We start from the raw sequence: 21,354 nt of genomic DNA, 5'->3' as shown, positions 1-21,354 counted from the left end.
ATAAACTTAAATTCTAAATTAAAATTTATAAATATAATAATTTTTTTAATATAAATCTGTCTTTTATTAGAAATTTTTAGAAAAGTATAAGACAAAAGCGGTGACAAGGGTGCAGGACATCCATCCGCCATTGGGAAAGTAACTTCTTAAAATTTTACAGAAAAAAGGCAAAAATTGATAAAACAATATCATGCAAAAAAAAACCAAACAATAAGCTCAAAGTCCCGCAAAAATCACCACCCAAAGCATAGAAATAGAAGAAGAAAAGGGGGGAAAAAAAAGGGTTGAGGAGGAAAAGGAAGGGGAAAAGATCAGTATGTTCAGTCAGGGCGCCAAATCTATGTAAAAGTAAGCATTGCAAGCATGGTTGCTCAAGAGAATACTATATTCAGCAGAATTCTGGAAATCAATCCAGAGACACCAGGTCTGGTGAAAGCGATCATGATCATCCGAAAAAGAAGATGACAGGTTTTCCATGGTCATCAGGTCATTGACCTTAGACAACCACAATGAAATGGGAGGAGATCTTGGTTGTTTCCACAACAATGGTATACACATCTTAGCAGCAGCCACAAAATGTTGAAGAATTGAACGTTTGTACGCTGGGAGTGCAATCTCGCAGTGATGCAAGACTAACAAAGCAGGGCCCATTTCCATCATGCAATCTGTAAGTGAACGAATAAACCTAGTCGCTGTCTCCCAAAACAACGCCTGAATCTCACAGGACCAAAAAGTATGTAAAAGCGTGCCCTCCTCAGAATTGCATCTCCAACAAAAGGAGCATCTGGGAACAAAGCATGCAAACGGTTAGGCACACGGTACCATCTCCTTTAAAAGTTTATAATTCGATTCCTGAAATCTGGAACTAATAGAGGTCTTGTGCATTAGGGTAAAGATTCTAGTACATTGTTCAGGGGGAGAGAGTAACATCTAGGTCGGTTTCCCAATGCAAAAGGTACATCGGAGGCAATTGGTTCGGAGGTGTCGAGAAGTTTATAGGTCAGTGACAAGGTATGGCACAGAAATTCTGGGGTCATAGGGTCTCAAAAGTAGTCTTATCTCTAACAAAGGAGCTTCTTGCGGGAAGAGTGGATAGAAAATGCTTGAGTTGGAACGTCCTCCAGCTTCCCAAAGCACGAGGCTCTGATATTGAGGAGAGCTCCTCATTTGAGGGCCACTGTAGTTCAGTGCCAAAATGCGTGACTCTAAATTTCTCCGCCTCTGTCCATGCCCTGATCACCGGATCCTCAACCCCCGGAGGGAAAGACGGGTTTCCCAATATAGGATAGAGTGGGGAAGATGGGGGAAGCATATAAGATTTTACTACAGGTGTACGACAACAGTCTAGAGTGGGACCTATAGTCCGGTGGAGGCGTAGGGAACAGTTTAATGAACGGTCCATCCATGGAAGAGCTTTCAATGGAATACGTATAAAGCTTTGCTAATGAAAACCAATGGTTTGAGCAGGGAATGTCTGCACCAGTCTAAAATTAGAGTAAGATGTGAGGCAATATAATACATCTTAAAGTCTGGAAGACCAATCCCCCCGCGATTCCTAGGCCTGCATAAAAGTGTACGTTTTAGACGTGTTGATTTCCCTCCCCAAATATAGGAGTTTTGAACGGTTACAAGGGTGTTGAATAAATTTGGAGGGATTCTAATCGGGATGGTTTGGAACAGGTATAGGACACAAGGCAAAACATTCATTTTATTGATAGCGCATCATCCAAACCACGTGAAAGTTCCCTTTGCCCATCTATCAAAGTCCGCCTTGATGCTTTGAAGGAGAGAAGCGAAGTTAAGCTGGTAAAGTAAAAGAGGATCGGCAGATAATTTTACACCCATGTACTTAATATAGCGTGGTGCCCAATGGAAACTAAATGCATCTCGCAAAGATCGGACCACGAGAAGGCAAGGTAACATTCAGGGCTTCAGATTTTGAGTAATCTTAAAATTGGAGAGACTTGCGTACTTCCGAAATTCCATCATGAGGTTCGGTAGAGAAATGTGGGGCTGAGAAATAAAGAACAACAAATCATCCGCGTACGCCGCCACTTTGAACATTTTACCTTGGATCGTAACCCCTTGTACATCCGGGTTAGTATGAATTTTCCGTAGAAAGGGTTCTAAAGTGAGTGAGAAGATCAGGGGGGGACAGAGGGCAGCCCTGACGAGTGCCGTTAAGAATATTAAAATCCTCCAAAAGGACACCATTCACCCGGAATCTGGCGGATGGTGAGGAATAAAGTGAGAGGATCCAGGTCATCATGTTCGTGTTCCCTCAAACCGATGCTGCGTAGTGTTTCCTCAAGGAAGATCCAATTGACACGGTCAAATGCTTTTTCAGCATCTGTCGAGAGAAACATGGTGGGAAGGTCATTAAATTTAGCACTGCATATCAGGTCTAGTGCTTTGATCGTGTTATCGCGAGCCTCTCTGCCTGTCATAAAACCAGCCTGGACCGGGTGAATGATGTCCAAAAGAAGGGGGGTCAATCTAGAAGCCAACATCTTTGCCAAAAGCTTAACCCCTTCGCACACCCGGACGTGCTATTACATCCAGGTGCGGGGGTGATGTTTGGAGCGCGCTCACTAGCTGAGCGCGCTCCATATGCTGCAAATGTCGACTGTATTTTACACCGGACACCCGGGACTAACAGCCGGTAGCAGCGATCGCGCTGTTCCTGGCTGTTTAACCCCTCAAATGCTGCGACAGCTCATCCCCCCCCACCCCCGCAGTGAGATCGGTAGGTGACGACGGTTGTTATGGCAGCCCAGGGGCTTAATGAAGGCCCCCAAGACTGCCTTCACTCTGCCTCTGTTAAGCTCCGCCTGCGGCAGGGCTTAACAGAAGCCTGTTAAAAAGGACGATATACTGCAAAACCTTAGTATTGCAGTATATTGCACCAGCGATCTAACGATCGCTGGTTCAAGTCCCCTAGGGGGGCTAATAAAGTGTGTAAAAAAAAAAAAAAGTGAAAAAAAAAATTAAAAGTTCAATAAACCACCCTTTTCCCATTTTCCCCCTAAAGTAATATAAAAAAAGTATACAAAATTGGTATCGCTGCTTCCGTAAAAGTCCGAACTATTACAATATAGCGTTATTTAACGCACACGGTGAATGATGTAAAATCGCTATTTTTTTTTTATCAACTTCGCTCTCAAAATTTTTTTTATAAGCGATCAAAAAGTGCTACGTATTAAAAAATGGTACAGATAAAAACGACAGCTCGTACCACAAAAAATAAGCCCTCACACCGCTCAATCGGTGAAAAAAGTTATGGCTCTCAGAATGTGGCAACACAAAACTTGTTGTTTTTTTTTAACAAAGTTTTTTATCAATAAAAGTAGTAAAATATTAAAAAAACCTGTATAACTGTAATATCACCGTAATCGTATTAGGCCACAGAATAAAGATAAGTTGTCGTTTTTACCGCACGTTGAAAGCCGTAAAAAACGAAACGCAAAAAAACATTGATGAATCAGTTTTTTCCAACTTCAGCCCGCAAAGGGTTTTTTTTTTCAGTTTCCCAGTACATTATATGGAACTATAAATGGTACCAAAAGAAACTACAACTCCTCCCACAAAAAATAAGCCCTAAACGCACTTTACTGACGGAAAAATAAAAAAAGTTATGGCTCTTGGAATGCGGGGAGTGAAAAACGAAAATTAAAATATCAAAAAAAGTCTTCGTCCTGAAGGGGTTAATATCGATGTTCAGCAAAGATATAGCTCTGTAACTGGGACAGAGAGAAATGTCTACCTTGTTTGTGGATTACAGCAATGTGTGCCCTAGTAGAGTCTCTAGGCAAACATGAACCCGCTAGTAGGGAATTAAATGACAAGAGGAAGTGGGGGCCTAAAGTGTCCTGAAAGGTTTTATAGTATGGGAGAGTCAGTTCATCTGGACCAGGCGCCTTCCCATTCTGGGTTTGTTTCAGAGCCGTATGTAGTTCCTCGATCGTGAGAGGGGCTTCCAACGAGTCATGGTCATTGTCGGAGATGGAGGGAATACCCGATTCAAGAATGTGGTATCTAACTTTGTTGCGAAAATCGGAACTAGTAATGTGCGGATTTGAGGAATCCGTGGAGTATAATGACGAATAATAGGATTTGAAAGCATTCGCAAAATCTTCCGAGAGAAGGCACTGTATGTTGTCTGTATTTTTAATGCTCGGGACATAAGTAGAAGCTCTTTGGGCTCACAATGCTCTCGCTAACGATTTACTGCATTTATTCCCATATTCGTAGAAATGTCAATGACATTTGGTCAGAGACATCTTGGCCTTACCAAGTAAAAGAGTACGTAGGGAGTCCCAGGCCTGTGTAAAAGCTACAAGTATGTCATCCGTGGGTGCACGCTTATGTGAGGTCACCAACTAACGAATTTGCGCAAGGAGGGTAGTAGTTTTGTGTGCCCGTTTTCTTTTGAGGCGAGAACCATGTTTCACGAGTACCCCCCGGATGACACACTTATGAGCTTCCCAAACCGAACATGGATTAATTCCCTCCATCTACTTCCTGTAGAAGTAGAGGGTCAGACAGTAAGGAAGCATTAAGAGTCCAGTTCCACTGGCGAGGTAGAACTGTAGGGATAATCCGTTCCAATATGACCAGGACATGGTCAGAGAAAGTAATATCTATGCGGACCGAGCGCAGATCAGAAAGATCTCTATGCCTGAGGAAGAAGTAGTCCAACCTAGAGTACACGTCATGGGCAGAATCATAAAAGGCAAAATCCCTATCTGTCGGCTGAAGGAGGCGCCAAGTATCTATAAGCTGATGGTCATGAAGTGTTCGTCTGATTGCACGAAGTCTATTTTCCCCAATAGATAACTCTTTAGAAGAAACCTCTATAGCGGGATCCAGGGCTATGTTGAAGTCCCCTCCAAGGATTAACACGCCCTCAGCGAATTCCTCTAGTATGTCTGCATATTTGATCAAAGCATGCCCTTGGTTGGAGTTGGGGAGGTAAAAAGAGGCAAAAGTGAAGGTGCAAGAGGCAATACGGCCCTTCACCAACAGCATGCGACCATCATCATCACTGCGAGATTCCAAAAATTCCCACAGGACAGAACGTAGGCTTTAGGATCGGAAAAGTAGCTGTTATAGGAATGAGGTAACCAAGAATTAGTTAACTTAAATGGTTTAGTCTGACATAGGTGTGTTTCTTGTAAAAACGCAACGTGAAATGCTGACGTTTCAGTAAGTACATTAAAATAGAGTGTTTTTCTGGGCTATGTAGACCCTTGACATTTAAAGAGCCAATCGGGAGTTCAGATTGCGGATTGGAAGCCATGACCATGACCAAATCATTTTGATAAATTGGAAAAAAAGAGTAGGGTAAAATAGAAAACCATGGGGTCAGCCCACGTGGCTCACAGTGCACCAGAATGGTGTTCCTCCGGGGCCCAGAAAGAACCCAGTTCAAGAAAATGCAACAGGCAAAACCTTAGCAATAAAATTTACCCAGGTGATAAACTATTTGTAACATTGAGCCTAGACATGAGTGGAGAGAAATCAAAGGAGATGACCGTACGAGGACATTCAGTGAGGAGTCATAACAGAGAGGAAAGTACCATAAAAAATGCAAGGGATGGCTCACACCATACAGGGTAATAGTAGGGAATGCAATTATATGTCCGATTACATTGAGTAAGTACTAACTTGTACAGTCACTCTCCACTGCGAAGGATCTCTCCTAAATCCCACAGTCTTATCGTGGCTGAAGAAAGATTAGAGTCCTGCAGTGTACAAACCCGGCAAGGTTACATCATACAAAGTAGGAGAGAGCCAGGAGACAACATATTCAAGCTTCCAATGGTAGAGGAACCGACAGCAACAGGGGTATCACAGAGGACGGTGAAGTACTCGGACATTGATCACGGCGCCTTATCCGCTGTGGTAAAGGTGGAGGTCTGTCCACCGACAGCCAATCAGGAACAGAAATCGATGTAGTTTCCAGAAATGCAAAGAGCTCCGGCAATTCATGGTGATGACAAAGAGCAAAGGTGGTAGAACCCTTCTTTACGATGAAGTAAAATGGATGACCCCATCTAGAAGTAGCACCACAGTCCAGAATTTTATGAAGAAGTTGTAAAATTCTTCTCATCAGAAGCGTGCGAGAGGACATATCAGAAAACAGCTTAACTTCCACACCGTCTATGATAATAGGACCGAAATCCCCAGTGCATCTCAGAATAGCTTCTTTTTCATTATAGTAGTGCAATCTGCATAAAACATCTCTGGGATCAAGTCGATCAGAAGGGCCCATTCTTGTGACACGATGTATTCTATCAATGAAGGTAGAATCCAGCGGTCTCTGCGTGACCGTATTAAAGATTGTAGTAACTCTCCCCAATAAGTCATCTTGGGAGGGGCGTTCAGAAAGGCCTTTCAGGTGAATATTTTTGCAGCTACCCCGGTTCTCTTGATCGTCTAAGAGTAATGTTAGGGATTGTATCTGAGATCTGGAGCGTCCGTTATCGTTTTCAAGTTTGGTAAGTCTCAGCAAGAGATAATGTAACCGTATCAGTTTCAGATGTGCGGGTCGTTAATTGCCCTAAAAGTGTCAAGGGCCTGCTGTTGGGTCTGTTCTTTTCGGTGGATAACTTCATCTAAATCCCTTTTGGTGGGGAGTGCCTGAACTAATTCTCTCCGCAATTGCAGCTCAGGCGCCCCTGGGATGCACATTTGTTAAGTGCTGTGGGTTAGGGGATGTAGCGCTGAAAGTGCAGGCTCACCATTTTGATGATCGGATGTCAGGTGGGGCCTCAACTGCATCTGAGGAAGAGGTGCTCATTCCATCAGTGATGGAGGTGCTGTTGCGGAGGATCGCGTGGTCAGAGGTGGTGAGGGAGCCATGATGATGGCAGGCGGGGAAGCGGTGATTTCTGCGTGGGGAAGCAAAAAGCGGTCAAGCGATGTAACGGGGCCGGATAAACGATGATGGGGAACCAAGATCTTGCTGCTGTCTCCTCTCTTCCTCCTGGGCATGTCTGGTAGGTGGAAATGCTAGTTTTTGTGGTGCAGCAGCACCCAAAGCCACGGAGCTCATGTAATGGTAATCCACGCCATCGCTAAGCCACGCCCCCTGCTTGTTTTTGTTCAGTTTAGTAAACGTAAAACACGCTATCTGACCTGACTTCATTTCATACAGAACTGTAAGTGTTGTTAGAATTATATGGCTGGCAACCATACAATGTTCTTATGTTGTCTAGTTAAAAAGGAAAAACACAACTCTTGGGTAAGTGAACATCAAAATTGGACTGTTATAAAATAAGATAACAGAGACTTTATTGATGCCATAGGGAAATTAATAACAGTCATAAAATGCTTCTTAAAAAATAACAAAACCTAAAACTTAACCCCTTAGTGACCAGCCCATTTTAGGCCCTAATGACCAAGCTATTTTATTTGTTTTTCTATAGTCGCATTCAAAGAGCTATAACTTTTTTTTTTTTTCGTCTACATAGCTGTATGAGGACTTGTTTTTTGCGGGATTAGTTGTACTTTTTAATAGCACCATTTTAGGGTACATATAATTTTTTTATTAACTTTTTTTGGGGGGATTATAAAAAAAAACCCTGAAATTCCACCATTGTTCTATGCGTTTTTTAATTGACGCCATTCACTGTGCGGCGTAAATAACATGTTACCTTTATTCTATGGGTCGGTACGATTACGGCGATACCACATATGTAGAGGTTTTTTTCTGTTTTACACGACTTTTGCACAATAAAAACACTTTTGAACTAAAATAATTTGTTTTTGCATCGTTGCTTTCCAAGAGCCGTAACTTTTTTATTTCTCCATCAATTATTTTTTTGGGCTTGTTTTCTGCGGGACAAGACGTAGTTTTGATTGGTACTGTTTTGGGGTGCATGGGACTTATTGATACATTTTTATTATGACTTTTTTGGGGGGCAATGTAAAAAAATTGCTATTTCGCCATTGTTTTTTGCGTTTTTTTTTTTACGGTGTTCACCTTGCGGTTTAAATTACATATTAACTTTATTAATGGAGTCATTACGGTCGCGGCGATACCATATATATGTACTTATATTTATTATTTACACTTATACTAAATAAAACCACTTTTTATGGAAAAAAATGGTTTTATTTATTTTTTTACTGTCATTTTTATTAATCTTTATTTCACATTTATTATTTATTTCATTAGTCCCACTAGGGGACTTTACTGTGCGATCTTCAGATCGCTGCTATAATGCTTTGGTATAATTCGTATATCAGAGCATTATTGCCTGTCAGTGTAAATCTGACAGGCAATCTATTAGGACGTGCCTCCGGCGCATCCTAATAGGCATATGTCCAGGGCAGACCTGGGGGCTTTTATCAAGCCCCCGGCTGCCATGACAACCCTTCGGAGACCCGCGATTGCATTTGCGGGCCGCCGATGGGCGACAGAGGGAGCGCACTCCCTCTGTAAACAAGTTAAATGCCGCTGTCGCTATTGACGGCGGCATTTAACGGGTTAAACGGCCGCGATCTAAGTAAACTTCGATTGCGGGCGTTGGAGCAGGAGCTCAGCTGTCATCAGACAGCTGAGCCCCGGCTCCAACCTGCACGGGAGACACGTGCAGGACTTAGACTAGGCTAATGGGAAAAGGCGTCAGCCTAGCCTAAGGCCCCTTAGTGACGAACGTGAAAAGGCGTATTGTTGGTCACTAAGGGGTTAAGCACACAATAATACATAAAAACAATACATAAAAACAAAATACAATAATCCATTTAGTTCTTAACCTTATTAAACAAAGTGATAGCAATAGGCAAAAGTAGACCATAGTTATGGTCTATTAAATGATTGATAAATTCTGTTTCCTAATGTTGATTGTTGAATTTGGCCTTCGTCCATAGACCCATCCTGTGGGGTATCAAAGTACTTCTAAAAGGTCCTTGATACCGCTATAGAGAATGGAACACATAACTTTTTGTGATTTTACATGTGAAGTCATTGTGATTATAAAAAAATCTTTACATTTTATATTCATTATGGAATTCTTCGTATTTTTCTCTGTTGGCTAGGCAGCCCCAAAATGTGTTTTACAGGTGCATCGGGGGGGCAGTATGAAGGCTGGAGTATCATACTTCTGTGTGTGTGCCTAGTGTTGTCATCTACCTGTTGGCAGAAGTGCTAGTGGTTAATATTAATGACATTCCACCAGTACTATTGCACCCTTTCACTTCTATGTACCGCTAGTATTCCGGACTAAAGTCAGGAATATAAGTGTTGCTTTTTTTTAATGCAGGTAGTATGAAGTGGGCACTGCAAAAGCAAGACATTTCTTCATAGAAGTTTAATTAAAAAGTTTTTACACCCTTGCACAAAGTTTTCAGAAGTAATTCTTTCCCACATATCATTTTGTTAGTTCTATTTGGCTTTCTTTTATGACAGGCCCAGTTCACACAGGGTTTTTTGTCGTTGATTTTAACGCGGAAACCACGTCTGAATCCACGTGAAAAAAATTGCCAAAATCGTCCCCCATTGATTTCAATAGGAGGCAGAGGCGCCTGCAGGGGAAAAAAGCAGCATGTCCTTTCTTGCCATCAATCCGCCTCTGACCTTCCATTGAAATCAATGGGAGGCAGAAAAAAAACACGCCGCTCGTGTCTGAGCGTTCTTCACTGCGTTTTATTTGCTTGCGGTCCTCAATGGTCGCGAGCGGAAAACGCAGCAAAAAAGCGCAGTCAGGTAAAAATCTGCCTCAAAATTCCTGAAGGACTTTCGAGGCAGATTTTATCTACCTAAAAAAAGCTGTGTGATCTAGGCCTTAGTCTGTTAGCTTTCTCCTGTTAATGAAAGCATGGTGTAGGATGTCTGTATCCAGTGGCCAGGAGGCTTCGAAAACTGTTACAAATGCTACAAATAGTGGGTGACTATAACTGGAAATACACATAAGATATCTGTTGACCAAACCATTGTTCAGCTGACTGCTGTCATCGCTGATCTCCTCATAAACATACATGTTCAGCTTGTTGACTGTGCATGTTTTTTCAGTAGGGGTAATGGAAATAAGCAAATGGTGCTGCTTATCTTCAGGGGAAACAAATTATCTGATCAGTTAAAGGCAATGCAAACCTTTTGAAGACCTCAATGTTTTATTGTATTTGAAACCAGTTTTGAATGGGGTTATTGTCACGGCGCGGGGTGTGGACCCACTGGGCTGTACCGCGTAGCGGGATAGCAGCTGGCCAAACAGATATAATGCAATGTCTATAGTTCTGAAAAGGTACCTGAGGCAATGTAGACAGTAGCGGTGGTTTCAGGCTAAGATGAGGCTCCGACAGTAGACAGACACCCTAGATGTAGCGGAGGGCACAACACGACTCCAACTCTTGAAGGCACGGTAGCACGGGATACAGGGTACAGGTAGCAGGAACGGGAAACACTGGGAACTGGAAAACACTAAGACCATTTGCAAGGACAAACTTAAGGTAACACAACAATGCTCAGGCAAGGATCGAGAGGGCAGAGCCCCTTTTATAGTCCAGAGGCATTCTGGGCTAATTGCAGCTATTCTGCAAAGTTGCGCGTACTGGCCCTTTAAGGCCGTGCAACCGCGGGCGCGCGTACCCTGCGGGAGACAGTGTTTGGACCAGGAAGTGAGTGCCTACGTCTCCCAGGAGGGAGATGCCGCCGGGAACTCGCTCGTCTGTGGCCGCGGCCGTCTGCGGGTAAGTCAGGACGACGGTCCGCGGCCACAGTTGTATTAAATCTTCCTAGATACTTAGAAGCTGTATCTTGCGGTCATAGCCAAAACTGTCAAGTCAGCGGCACTGATGGCTTTGGTGAGCGCTGATCCAGCTTTTATCGATCATATCTAAGTTCATGATGCCTTCAAAGGCTTACATAGCCTTTAATAGTCTGGATAGCCCATTAAAACAGTAGATGATCAGAAATCCTGTTAAAATTGATGGAATATGTGTGCACATATTTAGTGTTTATCCCCATCTTAAGGGGAGAGGCTTTTACTGACGTCTTGTAATTGGGAAGTGAGGGTTTAGCAAACTCTACTTGAGGTCTGAAATCTTTCTTTTTTTTCTTTTTAAATCAGACACATTTTTATTTAATTACATCACAAAATATAGCTGACACATACAATAAAGAATATCAATTCCCAATTATACAGAATATGCTCATGTCATACCTTGACCCTTGTCATATTATACAGACTCTATAACCCCTGTAGCACTGTAAAATAGCAATGCCTTCCAGGAACTCTCATTTAGGAATCTCCAAAAACGCAATAGCCCGTACCATCTCACATACCCAATACATTAATATAATTAAACCATGTGACACAGCTGTATGTATTCAAACACATCTCTCCATGAACCCCTAACCCCCGCCCCCCAAAACTAACCAACCCCCCCTTCCTGACCGCAGTACTTAGTACCCTCCCATTCTCTCTAAGCCGAGTAGCTTGCCATATTATATTCCAGATCATATGCATTCATTAGAGGGCCTTATGAGATCCCATCCGGTCCAACCAAGTCATGACTTTGCAACTATTTTCCCCATTGTTTGTCATATTTGTGCAATGCCCCGCGTTTAAGATATGTTTGTTTTTCTAAATATATAGTATGAATGACATAGCTTACCAGCTCAGGTAAGCCAGGAGGATCCCTTTGTAACCAGTACTTTGCAATCAGCTGTCTTGCATGATATAACACCTTTCAAAGAGACATAATTTCAGCTCGATCTCCCCCTCCCATAGACCTTAGGATCTAACGGAAGATCCCTCCCATACACCCTCGTTAACATACCCCGAACCTCCTGCCAATACCCGTTTAGGGCTGAGCAATCCCAAAACATATGTTTTAAATCAGCCCCATCAGACGAGCATCTAGGACACTCTGTTGATGACCTGATCCGCATTTGCCATAACACCTTAGGAGTCCTATACACCCTATGTATCAAAAACCGTTGCCATCGTCTAGGCGCTTTACTAATGGATAACTCTTTTGGAGACCCCAATATTTCTCCCCAGTCCTCAGTAGTAAGGGCCCCAACATCACCTTCCCATTTGCCTTTTATTTCTGCCATAGGATTCCCCAATAAGTTGGTGAGTAAGGTGCTATATACCAATACCCTTCGTGCCCCTAGCTCCCAGAACATGTTCCACAACCCCCAAGGTGGAGCAACTCAAGTAAACCGTCCTAGCCTGTGTTTGAGCTGCATGTCGCAATTGTAGGTATTGATAGAATAGTCTATGTGGAAGCTCAAACCTCACCTGCAATTGAGAGAACGACTTGAAAATCCCTCCTTCATAAAGCTGACAAACCAATCTATCCAGTTTTTGGTCCCACTCCTGAAAGCCTTCCAAGGTAGCAAATTCCCACAGATACGGGATGTTCCATATAGGCATAATCCTGTAACTTTCAACAATTTTTTGCATTCCCACCATACCTTATGTAAAAGCAACAAAGTCAGTTTACCCCCCCCCCCCCCCCCCGCCTCCCTTTTCAGTTTATGTGATTCCTATGCTTCCATCAAATCAGTTTGCGGGCCTAAATAAAATAACAATTTACCACATGAATCCCACTGGTCCCTTTTTTTCCATCCCTTAAGGTGTTGTAGTTGAGACGCTAAATAGTATACCCATGCATTTGGTAGAGCTAATCCTCCCTGTTCTTTTGGCAATTGCAATTTATCTAATTTGATCCTAGGGATCCCCTTTTTCCATACCAAATCTCTAAACAAATTATGTATCCTCCTAAACCAATATTTAGGCAACCCACACTGGGGAATTGTGTACGACGTAAAGAATCTGAGGCATAAGAACCATTTTGATCAGATTTGCCCGGCCCAAAACCGACAACGGCAGCCCAAGCCAAAGCTTAATCTAATCTTTCAGTCTCGGCAACAGGGGCTGCATATTCAGAGCGACAAATTCCTGTACCCTTGCCGAAACACGAATTCCCAGGTATTTAAATTCCTTCACGCAAGGGATATTCACCCCTCCCACAACCAGCGGTGTACGGTCTGAAAACTTTAATGTTAAATGTGTAATGTTCGTCTTTCTTTGAGCAATTTTTCTATCAGACCAATAGGCTTGGGCTCCCTACTGTGTGTTTGAGATGCTGTTTTAATTGGGGAGGCTGGGATTATTTTACAGACAAAAGATTATTCGGATTTACATCAAAATTATGAATATATTTTGGAAACCGTGTAGTTAAGTAGATCAGATTGTCTCAGATAAACCAATTACCATTCATGTTTTTAAACCCGTATAACTGTATATTGAGCCTCTGATACCAAAACATGAAGATTATCCCTTTAATGCTGGAGGGTATATCAGATTATTGAGGGTTGACAAATAACAATATGGAAACACCGTACGACCAAGCACTTGACACTCTAGAACGAGCCTTAATGGAAGAAGCATATGCTACCATGTTATTTGTAATAACTGTCATTTATAACCTTGTTAGAGAAGTTCTTGTCATGGCTCATCTCCTTTGTGTGTATTTTATACATGGTCATTGCCTGCAGGCTTCACTCAGGATCCCTCACATCTGTTACCTCATTCTGCATGCACCTTCCTGAGGAGATGGTTTTAAGCAACCATAAATACTGGCTAATTTGGGTAAATTACAGCAATACACCATAACCCCCACCACTACCAACACATAAGATGTCTCCGGGCAGAAGTGTGTCATCCATTTAAACATTAACACAAGTAGTTGGGACAGTTTAACATGTGACACAATTTTCCTAAACATTCATGGAAAAGAAGCCTCCAATTACTATACGCTATACTATTACTATGTAAATATAATAATTGTCTTAAAATATTCACAGTATTTGTCCTATGTAGCTTTTCCTTTTGTAGCCCTGGTACACACAGTTTATGCAGAATGTTTTTTTGTGTGTAAAAGTTAGTAAGACTATAAAGTGACACCATGATGTTTGAAAGAGACCAAGCAAAAGAGATTTATAACAGTCCCCTTAGTGTACATGGAAAACATTTTTAATTTCTTACTTCTATGTTAAAGGGGTCTCTCCTAAAGAACTCTCGTTCCTAATGTGCCGCTCTGGCAGACCCGGCAATGCCATGTATAACATAGACCGTGGCCGCTGCAGGATAAAATGTTTTGCCAGTTGCGGCTTCCCTCTGCAATAACAGCTGATCGCCAGGGTTTATAGAAATTGGGCCCGTTGCGCCATCTACCTGTTAAAAAAGGGGTCGTCTACTTGAGACTATACATGGCTATACATGCAGTCCATCTGTATGGTTAACCATGTAACAGGACCGCGCGAGTCCACCAGAGGAAGAGCTTCTGTTTGTTAGCGGCTCTCTGCTCTTAGAGCAGGGGGGGCTCGAACGGGTTTCCCTCTTAATCGGCATATGGACAGAATTGTCTTTGTGACAAATACATCAATTGCAACATTCTATCTAGTTTGACTAGTGGCAAATATGTATTTAATGTACAGTGAAAGGGCCTTTTATATATCTCTTCTGTTAGATCTCCTTTAAGGAATAAATAAGGCTTTAACAAGCAATAGCAATGAAAATGTGTTGTGATTAAAAGGTTCATCAATAAGTGTTGCTGGGTGACCTTTAAATGTCATAAATTTTTACAATATACTATAGATTTCTATGAGTAGCTGCACTGATTAACACATCTAAAGACACTAAGGCCCCATGCACACAAACGTGCTTTTGCGGCCGCAATTCCCACGAAAATACACGGGAGAATTGCGGCCCCATTCATTTCTATGGGCCCATGCACACGACTGTAGGAGTCCAGGCTCATAGAAAATACTGGACGCGACCATGTGCACGGCCCGCGACTTGCGGGCGGCTCGCGGATGACACTCTGCGGCCGGCCGACCTGAAAATCAGGTCGGCCGTGCACATGGCTACGGTCGTGTGCATGAGGCCTAAATTTGTGACACTTCCCCAGTGCATAACCAATGCATGTTTATTAGGCTCTGTCCACACCACATTTGTGCATCCTGTTGAAAGTTACCGTTTTGTATTTTTTTGTTGGCCAAATTTACCATTAACTCCTTGGCAACATGCGACATACTATTTCGCTGGTTGTATGCCATCACAATACGCGTGAGCTCAGGAGCTGCGCCCGCAGTATACGCAGCAGTTGCAACAGCCGGGAGATAACACCGATCCTGGCTGTTAAACCCCTCAGATTCCGTGGTCAATAGTCGTAGTCGCTGGTACCAAAATCGTACCAATAAAAACTACATGTCGCCTCACAAAAAACAAGCCCTCATGCTCTCAATCGACAGAGAAATAAAAGTTATGGCTCTCAGAATATGGCAACACAAAGCATTTTTATTTATTTTTTTAACATCGTTTTTCTTTTTTAAAAGCAGTAAACCATAAAAAAAAACACATAAATTTGGTATTGCCGTAGTCATATTGATCCACAGAATAAAGATAACGTGTCGTTTTTACCACCTGGTGAACGCGGTTAACATGACACCCAGAAAACAATAGTGCAATAGTTTTTTTTCGAATTCCACCCCACAAATAATTTTTCTTTCAGTTTCCCAATACGTTATTTGGTACATTAAAGGGTGTCATTACAAACTACAACTCGTAGCACAAAAATAAGCCCTCGTATACATAAGTTGACAGGAAAAGAAAAAAAGTTATGGCTCTTAGAATGCAATGATGGGAAAATTAAGAAACGAAAATTGTGTGTGTCTCAAAGGGGTTAAATCAGGATACAACTGGACACAATTATGAGGCAGTTTTTTTGTCCTGATAAACAGGATCCAGACAGATCTTGTTTTTCGTACGATAGAAGTCAATAGCAACAGGATAGGCATTCTTGGATAAAAAAAAAAGTACAGTTCAACAGGATGTAAAAACGTGATTTGAACCTAGCCTTTGCCAATGTATGTTTATTGAGGAGTCTGTGACATAGGCATGTTGTGATTTGTTAATTACAGATTACTGGATCTCGGGTTTGACCGGTTTATTCGAGTTGGAAGTATAAGAAAAATTGCAAAGCCCATCCTACCTCACAGGTGAGCTCAGGCCTACGAGCTGTGCTATATTTACATTTGCCATTATACTATAGTTAAACAATTAGTGTATAGGTGATTAAACATTGTTCTAATTTTGTTAATTTTTTCACGAGTCAGGAAATATTATAAATTAGATTCTAATTTATAATATTTCCCAGCGCTGGTCACTAGATGGAGCAATTCCCAAAATTGCAGCATTGCATGTGGTAAAGCAACCACATTGCTTTATGCTGCAAAATTTGAGAAAACTCACTCGCTCTAGTGAGCTCTCAGAATCCCCCCTCCTTTGTCCTGGCTAGTGCCGGGAGAAACGAGGGGATTGAACGGTCAAACATCCTACACTGTGTGTCGAAATTTTTTGAGCTAACACACAGTGTAGTAGGTTAACATACAGTAGTAAACACACAGTAAAACACACAGTAAAACCCGTACATACACAGACCTAACTTACCTGCTCCTGCCGCCGCCGCTCCCTCCGGTCCGTCCGCTCCGTCTTCTACCTCCGCTCCAAGTGCACACGTCCGGAAGCCGCGACCGGAAGTAGTAATCTTACTGTCCGGCCGCGACTTCCGATCCACAAGAAAATGGCGCCGGACGTCGCACAGTTCAATTTGGACTGTGTGGGAGCGGCGCATGCGCCGTTCCCACACAGAAGGCGTACAGCATAGTGGATGGAACGGGCCCCGTTCGCATTCACTATGGGACTGTATGTGCCGTATTCCATGTCTGTATGTGTCGTTAATCGACACATACAGAGATGGAAAAAAAAATGGCAGCCCCCATGGACAAGAAAAAGTGAAAAAATAAAAAAAAGTAAAACACAAACACACAAATAAATAAAAAAATGTTTAATAAAACACTAAAAGCAAATAGATCTAAATACATTTTTTTCGTGACACTGGTCCTTTAAGCAGAATTAAATTTTTTTTAAATCGTTTTAAGATTTTGTTTCACAAGCAAAGACATACACCTAGAATTTACGGAGATTGGATTTATTTCTAGTTGTGATATATTATGAAGATCTGTTAAATATACTTCTAGAACCTTCATGCTTCAGCAGTACAGAGATTCACACATACTCAGAGGTACTTTAACCAAAATTTATATTTTGAAAAGCAGATTAATAACTCCGTTTTAGTTGAGTAATGGCATAAATGTATTGCTGGCAAGCTATATTTCTGCTGTCCATGCTTTATCAATCTTATTGAATTAGTTGAGTCATGCGAAACAGTCTGCTTATGCCGGCTACAGATTTACAAATTGGCTTGTCAGGCAGCATATCCCTAACAAAGAGTTTGTCTCAGAATTGGTGGTGGTAAAATGAAGTCATAGAAGGCAAAAAGAGGCTTTACAGGATGCGGACTACGACTTACTCCTTTCCTGTAAAATTTTTAGAAATAAAAAAATGTAGATGAGGAACTGATCTAGTTTTACGATTTTTATTTTATAAGAGTGTTATTGTGTATTGAACTAATAATCTTTGGCTTCGTATTTTCATGATATCACTGTCTGATTTTGTCACTGTCCATATACGTTTTCCTCAATGACCCCTGCAATGATGTCACATTTGAAGTTTGCATTCTGGGTCTGAGAATGAAAGTGAACAACTTAAAGAACTTCAAGCTCTATTAAAGGAGGACTTAACCCCTGGAGAAAAGGCATATGTTCGAAAAAGTATTGAGTTGCATAAACTGGGCACCAATAAGACATTGCTGGGACAGGTATGTGGTGTTCTGTATTGAGAATGTTTGGCATAAATTATAAATTGGATAAAGTATTGACCCACTCAATATAGGAGCAAATTTCTTTGCAATGTAATAATTATGTTGCTTGTTGCCAGGTTCGTGTGGTTGGTGCAACTTGTGCAGCTTGTCCCTTCCCTTGTTTGAGTAATCTGAAATTCCCAGTTGTGGTTCTTGATGAATGCAGTCAGATGACAGAGCCAGCATCTTTGCTTCCAATTGCCAGGTAATGTCCACATGGCCATACTGAATCATATTTATAGTATTCTATGCAATATTTTTTCAGAACATATACATTAGATTTTATCTGGTTTTACTTGAACAGTAGGGTTGTAACCCATATTTCTGAACCTGATATTTCCATTTATGACAAACAGACCTTTAACCCCTTAGGCTGGGTTCACACGACCTATTTTCAGACGTAAACGAGGCGTATTATGCCTCGTTTTACGTCTGAAAATAGGGCTACAATACGTCGGCAAACATCTGCCCATTCATTTGAATGGGTTTGCCGACGTACTGTGCAGACGACCTGTAATTTACGCGTCGTCGTTTGACAGCTGTCAAACGACGACGAGTAAAGTGACTGCCTCGGCAAAGAAGTGCAGGGCACTTCTTTGCAACGTAATTTGAGCCGTTCTTCATTGAACTCAATGAAGAGCAGCTCAAGATTTACGAGCGTCACAGACGCCTCGCATAATACGAGGAGGAGCATTTACGTGTGAAACGAGGCAGCTGTTTTCTCTTGAAAACAGTCTGTCTTTTCAGACGTAAAAGCCTCTCATCGTGTGCACATACCTTAACGACCGGCGTATAGTGTTTTTACGTCGGCCATTCAGGGTAATTCTTCTGAAGCGCCGCCTTTTCACGTGGGCACTTCAGAATAACTTTCCTCGCATCGTGCGGGGATCTCCTGAAGCCCGTGCTGTTGCTAACAGCCTCGGGCTTCAGGGCAACGATCGGAGACCACTATCAGTGTTCTCCGATCATATTTAACCCCTCAGATGCGGCACTCAATAGCCAGTGCCGCATCTGAGTGATTTTAGAGGGAGGGGGCTCCCTCTCTCATCCCACTGGCATCCCCGCGTGCATCGCGAGGTGCCGATGGGTTCTATGGCAGCCTGAGGGCCTAACAAAGGCCCCCAGGTCTGCCTTTAGTGATTGCCTTTTCGGCTATGCCAGAAGCATGACCTAACAGATGCCTGTCAGTTTTACACTGACCGGCAATAATACACTGCAATACAGAAGTATTGCAGTGTATAATAATAGCGATCAAAAGTTTGCACAGTAAAGTCCCCCAGTGAGACTAAGAATAAAGTTAAAAAAAGTTAAATAAAGTTTGAAATAAATAAATAAATGTCCCAAGTAAAAAAAATAATAAAACCCCCCACTTTTTCCCCATACTTTAGTATGAAAAAAAGTTACTCACATTTGGTATCGCCGCGTCCGTAACGAACCCAACTATAAAACTATTACATTATTTAACCCGCAAGGTGAACGCCGTAAAAAATATGAAAAAAAAACAACGCCAGAATTGCTGTTTTCTGTTCATTCTGCCTTCAAAAGAATTTGATAAAAAGTGATCAAACCGTCGCATCTACTCCAAAATAATACCAATAAAAACGATAAGTCGTCCCGCAAAAAAAAAGCCCTCATACAACTGCATCGGTCAAAAAATAAAAAAGTTATGGCTCTTAAAATATGGCGGTACAAAAGCAAATAATTTTGAAAAAAATGTATTTTTACTGTGTAAAAGTAGGAACATAAACAAATCCATATAAATTTGGTATCGCCGCAATCATAACAACCGGCTGAATAAAGTTATTATGTTATTTATACCACTCGGTAAACGGCGTAAAATTAAGACGCAAAAAAATTGTGAAATTTCATTTTTTTTTCCAGTACCCCACTAAAAAAGTTATTAAAAAGTCAATCAATAAATTATATGTACACCAAAATGGTGCTATTATAAAATACAACTTGTCCCTCAAAAAAAAAAGTCCTTATACAGCTATGTCGGCGCAAAAACCAAAAAGTTCTAGATCTTTGAATGCGACGATGGAAAAACTTACAAAATTGCTCGGTCATTAAGGTTCAAAATACCTTCGGTATTAAGGGGTTAATATAAAGGAGACCTTTCATTAGAATGCATAATTTTTTTATAACAAAACCAAAAACTTCAAATGAAATATAGACATGTCAGATCTATGCACTTTCTGGATTATACACTGAGTAGAGAAAAAAATAGTACAGTAGTAGATTAGAGACAAAGAAACCATTTACAAACATTTTCTTAGTTATACAGCATCCATACAACACACTCACACACCGCTCTCTCGCCATTGCATAGACCGTATACTAAATCCCTAAAGGGGATGTCTCTAAACCTTTTATAGCGGGTCTGCAAATGTGGTTTCCAGAGTATTAAGCCAAGTGGCCCAAATTTGTTCAAATTTCACTGGGCTATTCCTAGTCATATAAAGGGACAGTCAGTGGATTTCCGTGCCATAACTACTAATTTCCTGACACAAAACAGTAGGAACCTGATTAACAATCTCCAATACATTACTTTAACTAAGTGATCTATAATACCCAGGAGACACACTTGCGGAAAGAGTACTCTGGAAAATGTAAAGTGTTTATTTATGAAAAGCACTGCAGACCAAAACCGGACCAACATGGGATAGGTACCCATAGTTTTTAGTTTAGCTGGGGTGAAATATACACAATGAAAAAATTTGGACTGAATGACTAAGCCTCGGACAATAAGTACTGAAATTAAATAGGAGTCTATTACATCCTCCCAATCATGAGAGGAAATATCAGGTATACAAGTGCTTTATCAAAGGGTCGCGCACTACTAGATTGTAGTAATGTATAAATGTGTCTAAGAGGCGTCTCCAAATCTGGCATATGGAGGAGGTCCTCCGATTTAGAACTATTTAACTGCGGCTGTAGGGACCCACACTGTGCTTGTAAAGCATGTCTTTGTTTGGAAAACCAAATGTTGAGGTTCAAATTTGGGTTTACTCGAGTAGTCAGGGAAGAGTTGTTCAAGGTATTTAAGTCCTCGAGTAGCCAAAACCCATGGAATGTGTACTTTAAAGGCTATAGAAACATTTGACATTGAAATAATAATTTCTACATATATTAGTAGTTACCTGGAGCTAAAAAAAAGTTGCGCTATATTTCAGACGCGAATCTTCATTCATTCATTTTTAGATCCCCTTAGATTCAGTTTGTAACCTGCTCCTAGTTTAGACATTTCTCAAGTTGGCGTGACCCCCCCCCCCCCCCAACCCCCACCCCGCCTCCAGTAATACATGCTGGATATAAGCTCTCTGTGTCTTGGATGCTGCTGCCTTCACTAGCTCCAATGTATCAGCACAGCTTCATTCCTGTACTACTTTCTCCTTCTACAGCCCATGAGGTATATGCTCTTCCTTGTGACGACAGACACTGATGATGAGTTTGTGACTCTCCCTCCCCTGCTGTGTCCGTGAGTTCTCTCTTTTCTCTCCATACTCATACACTACCTGTGTGTTCTCCTCCCTATCTTTACTCTGATACTGACAGCCTCTGTTATCTGCC

The 21,354-nt window shown here is 41.7% G+C and overlaps 1 protein-coding gene across 4 annotated transcripts in view; it reads left to right on the top strand.

Annotated features, from left to right (window-relative positions):
* ZGRF1 (zinc finger GRF-type containing 1) overlaps positions 1-21,354 on the top strand; it is a 140,608-nt gene that overhangs the window by 76,613 nt on the left and 42,641 nt on the right. For all 4 annotated transcript variants that reach the window (XM_075860527.1, XM_075860529.1, XM_075860526.1 and 1 more), the window contains 3 exons: positions 15,944-16,021; positions 17,595-17,742; positions 17,862-17,989. In XM_075860527.1, the coding sequence (XP_075716642.1) occupies positions 15,944-16,021; positions 17,595-17,742; positions 17,862-17,989 (354 nt within the window). The remainder of the gene's footprint in view (positions 1-15,943; positions 16,022-17,594; positions 17,743-17,861; positions 17,990-21,354) is intronic.

The sequence above is a fragment of the Rhinoderma darwinii genome, chromosome 1, assembly GCF_050947455.1.
Source record: "Rhinoderma darwinii isolate aRhiDar2 chromosome 1, aRhiDar2.hap1, whole genome shotgun sequence".
Lineage (NCBI taxonomy): Eukaryota > Metazoa > Chordata > Amphibia > Anura > Rhinodermatidae > Rhinoderma > Rhinoderma darwinii.
Note: the sequence above shows the minus strand (reverse complement) of the source record. Positions and strands in the feature narration are given on the sequence as shown.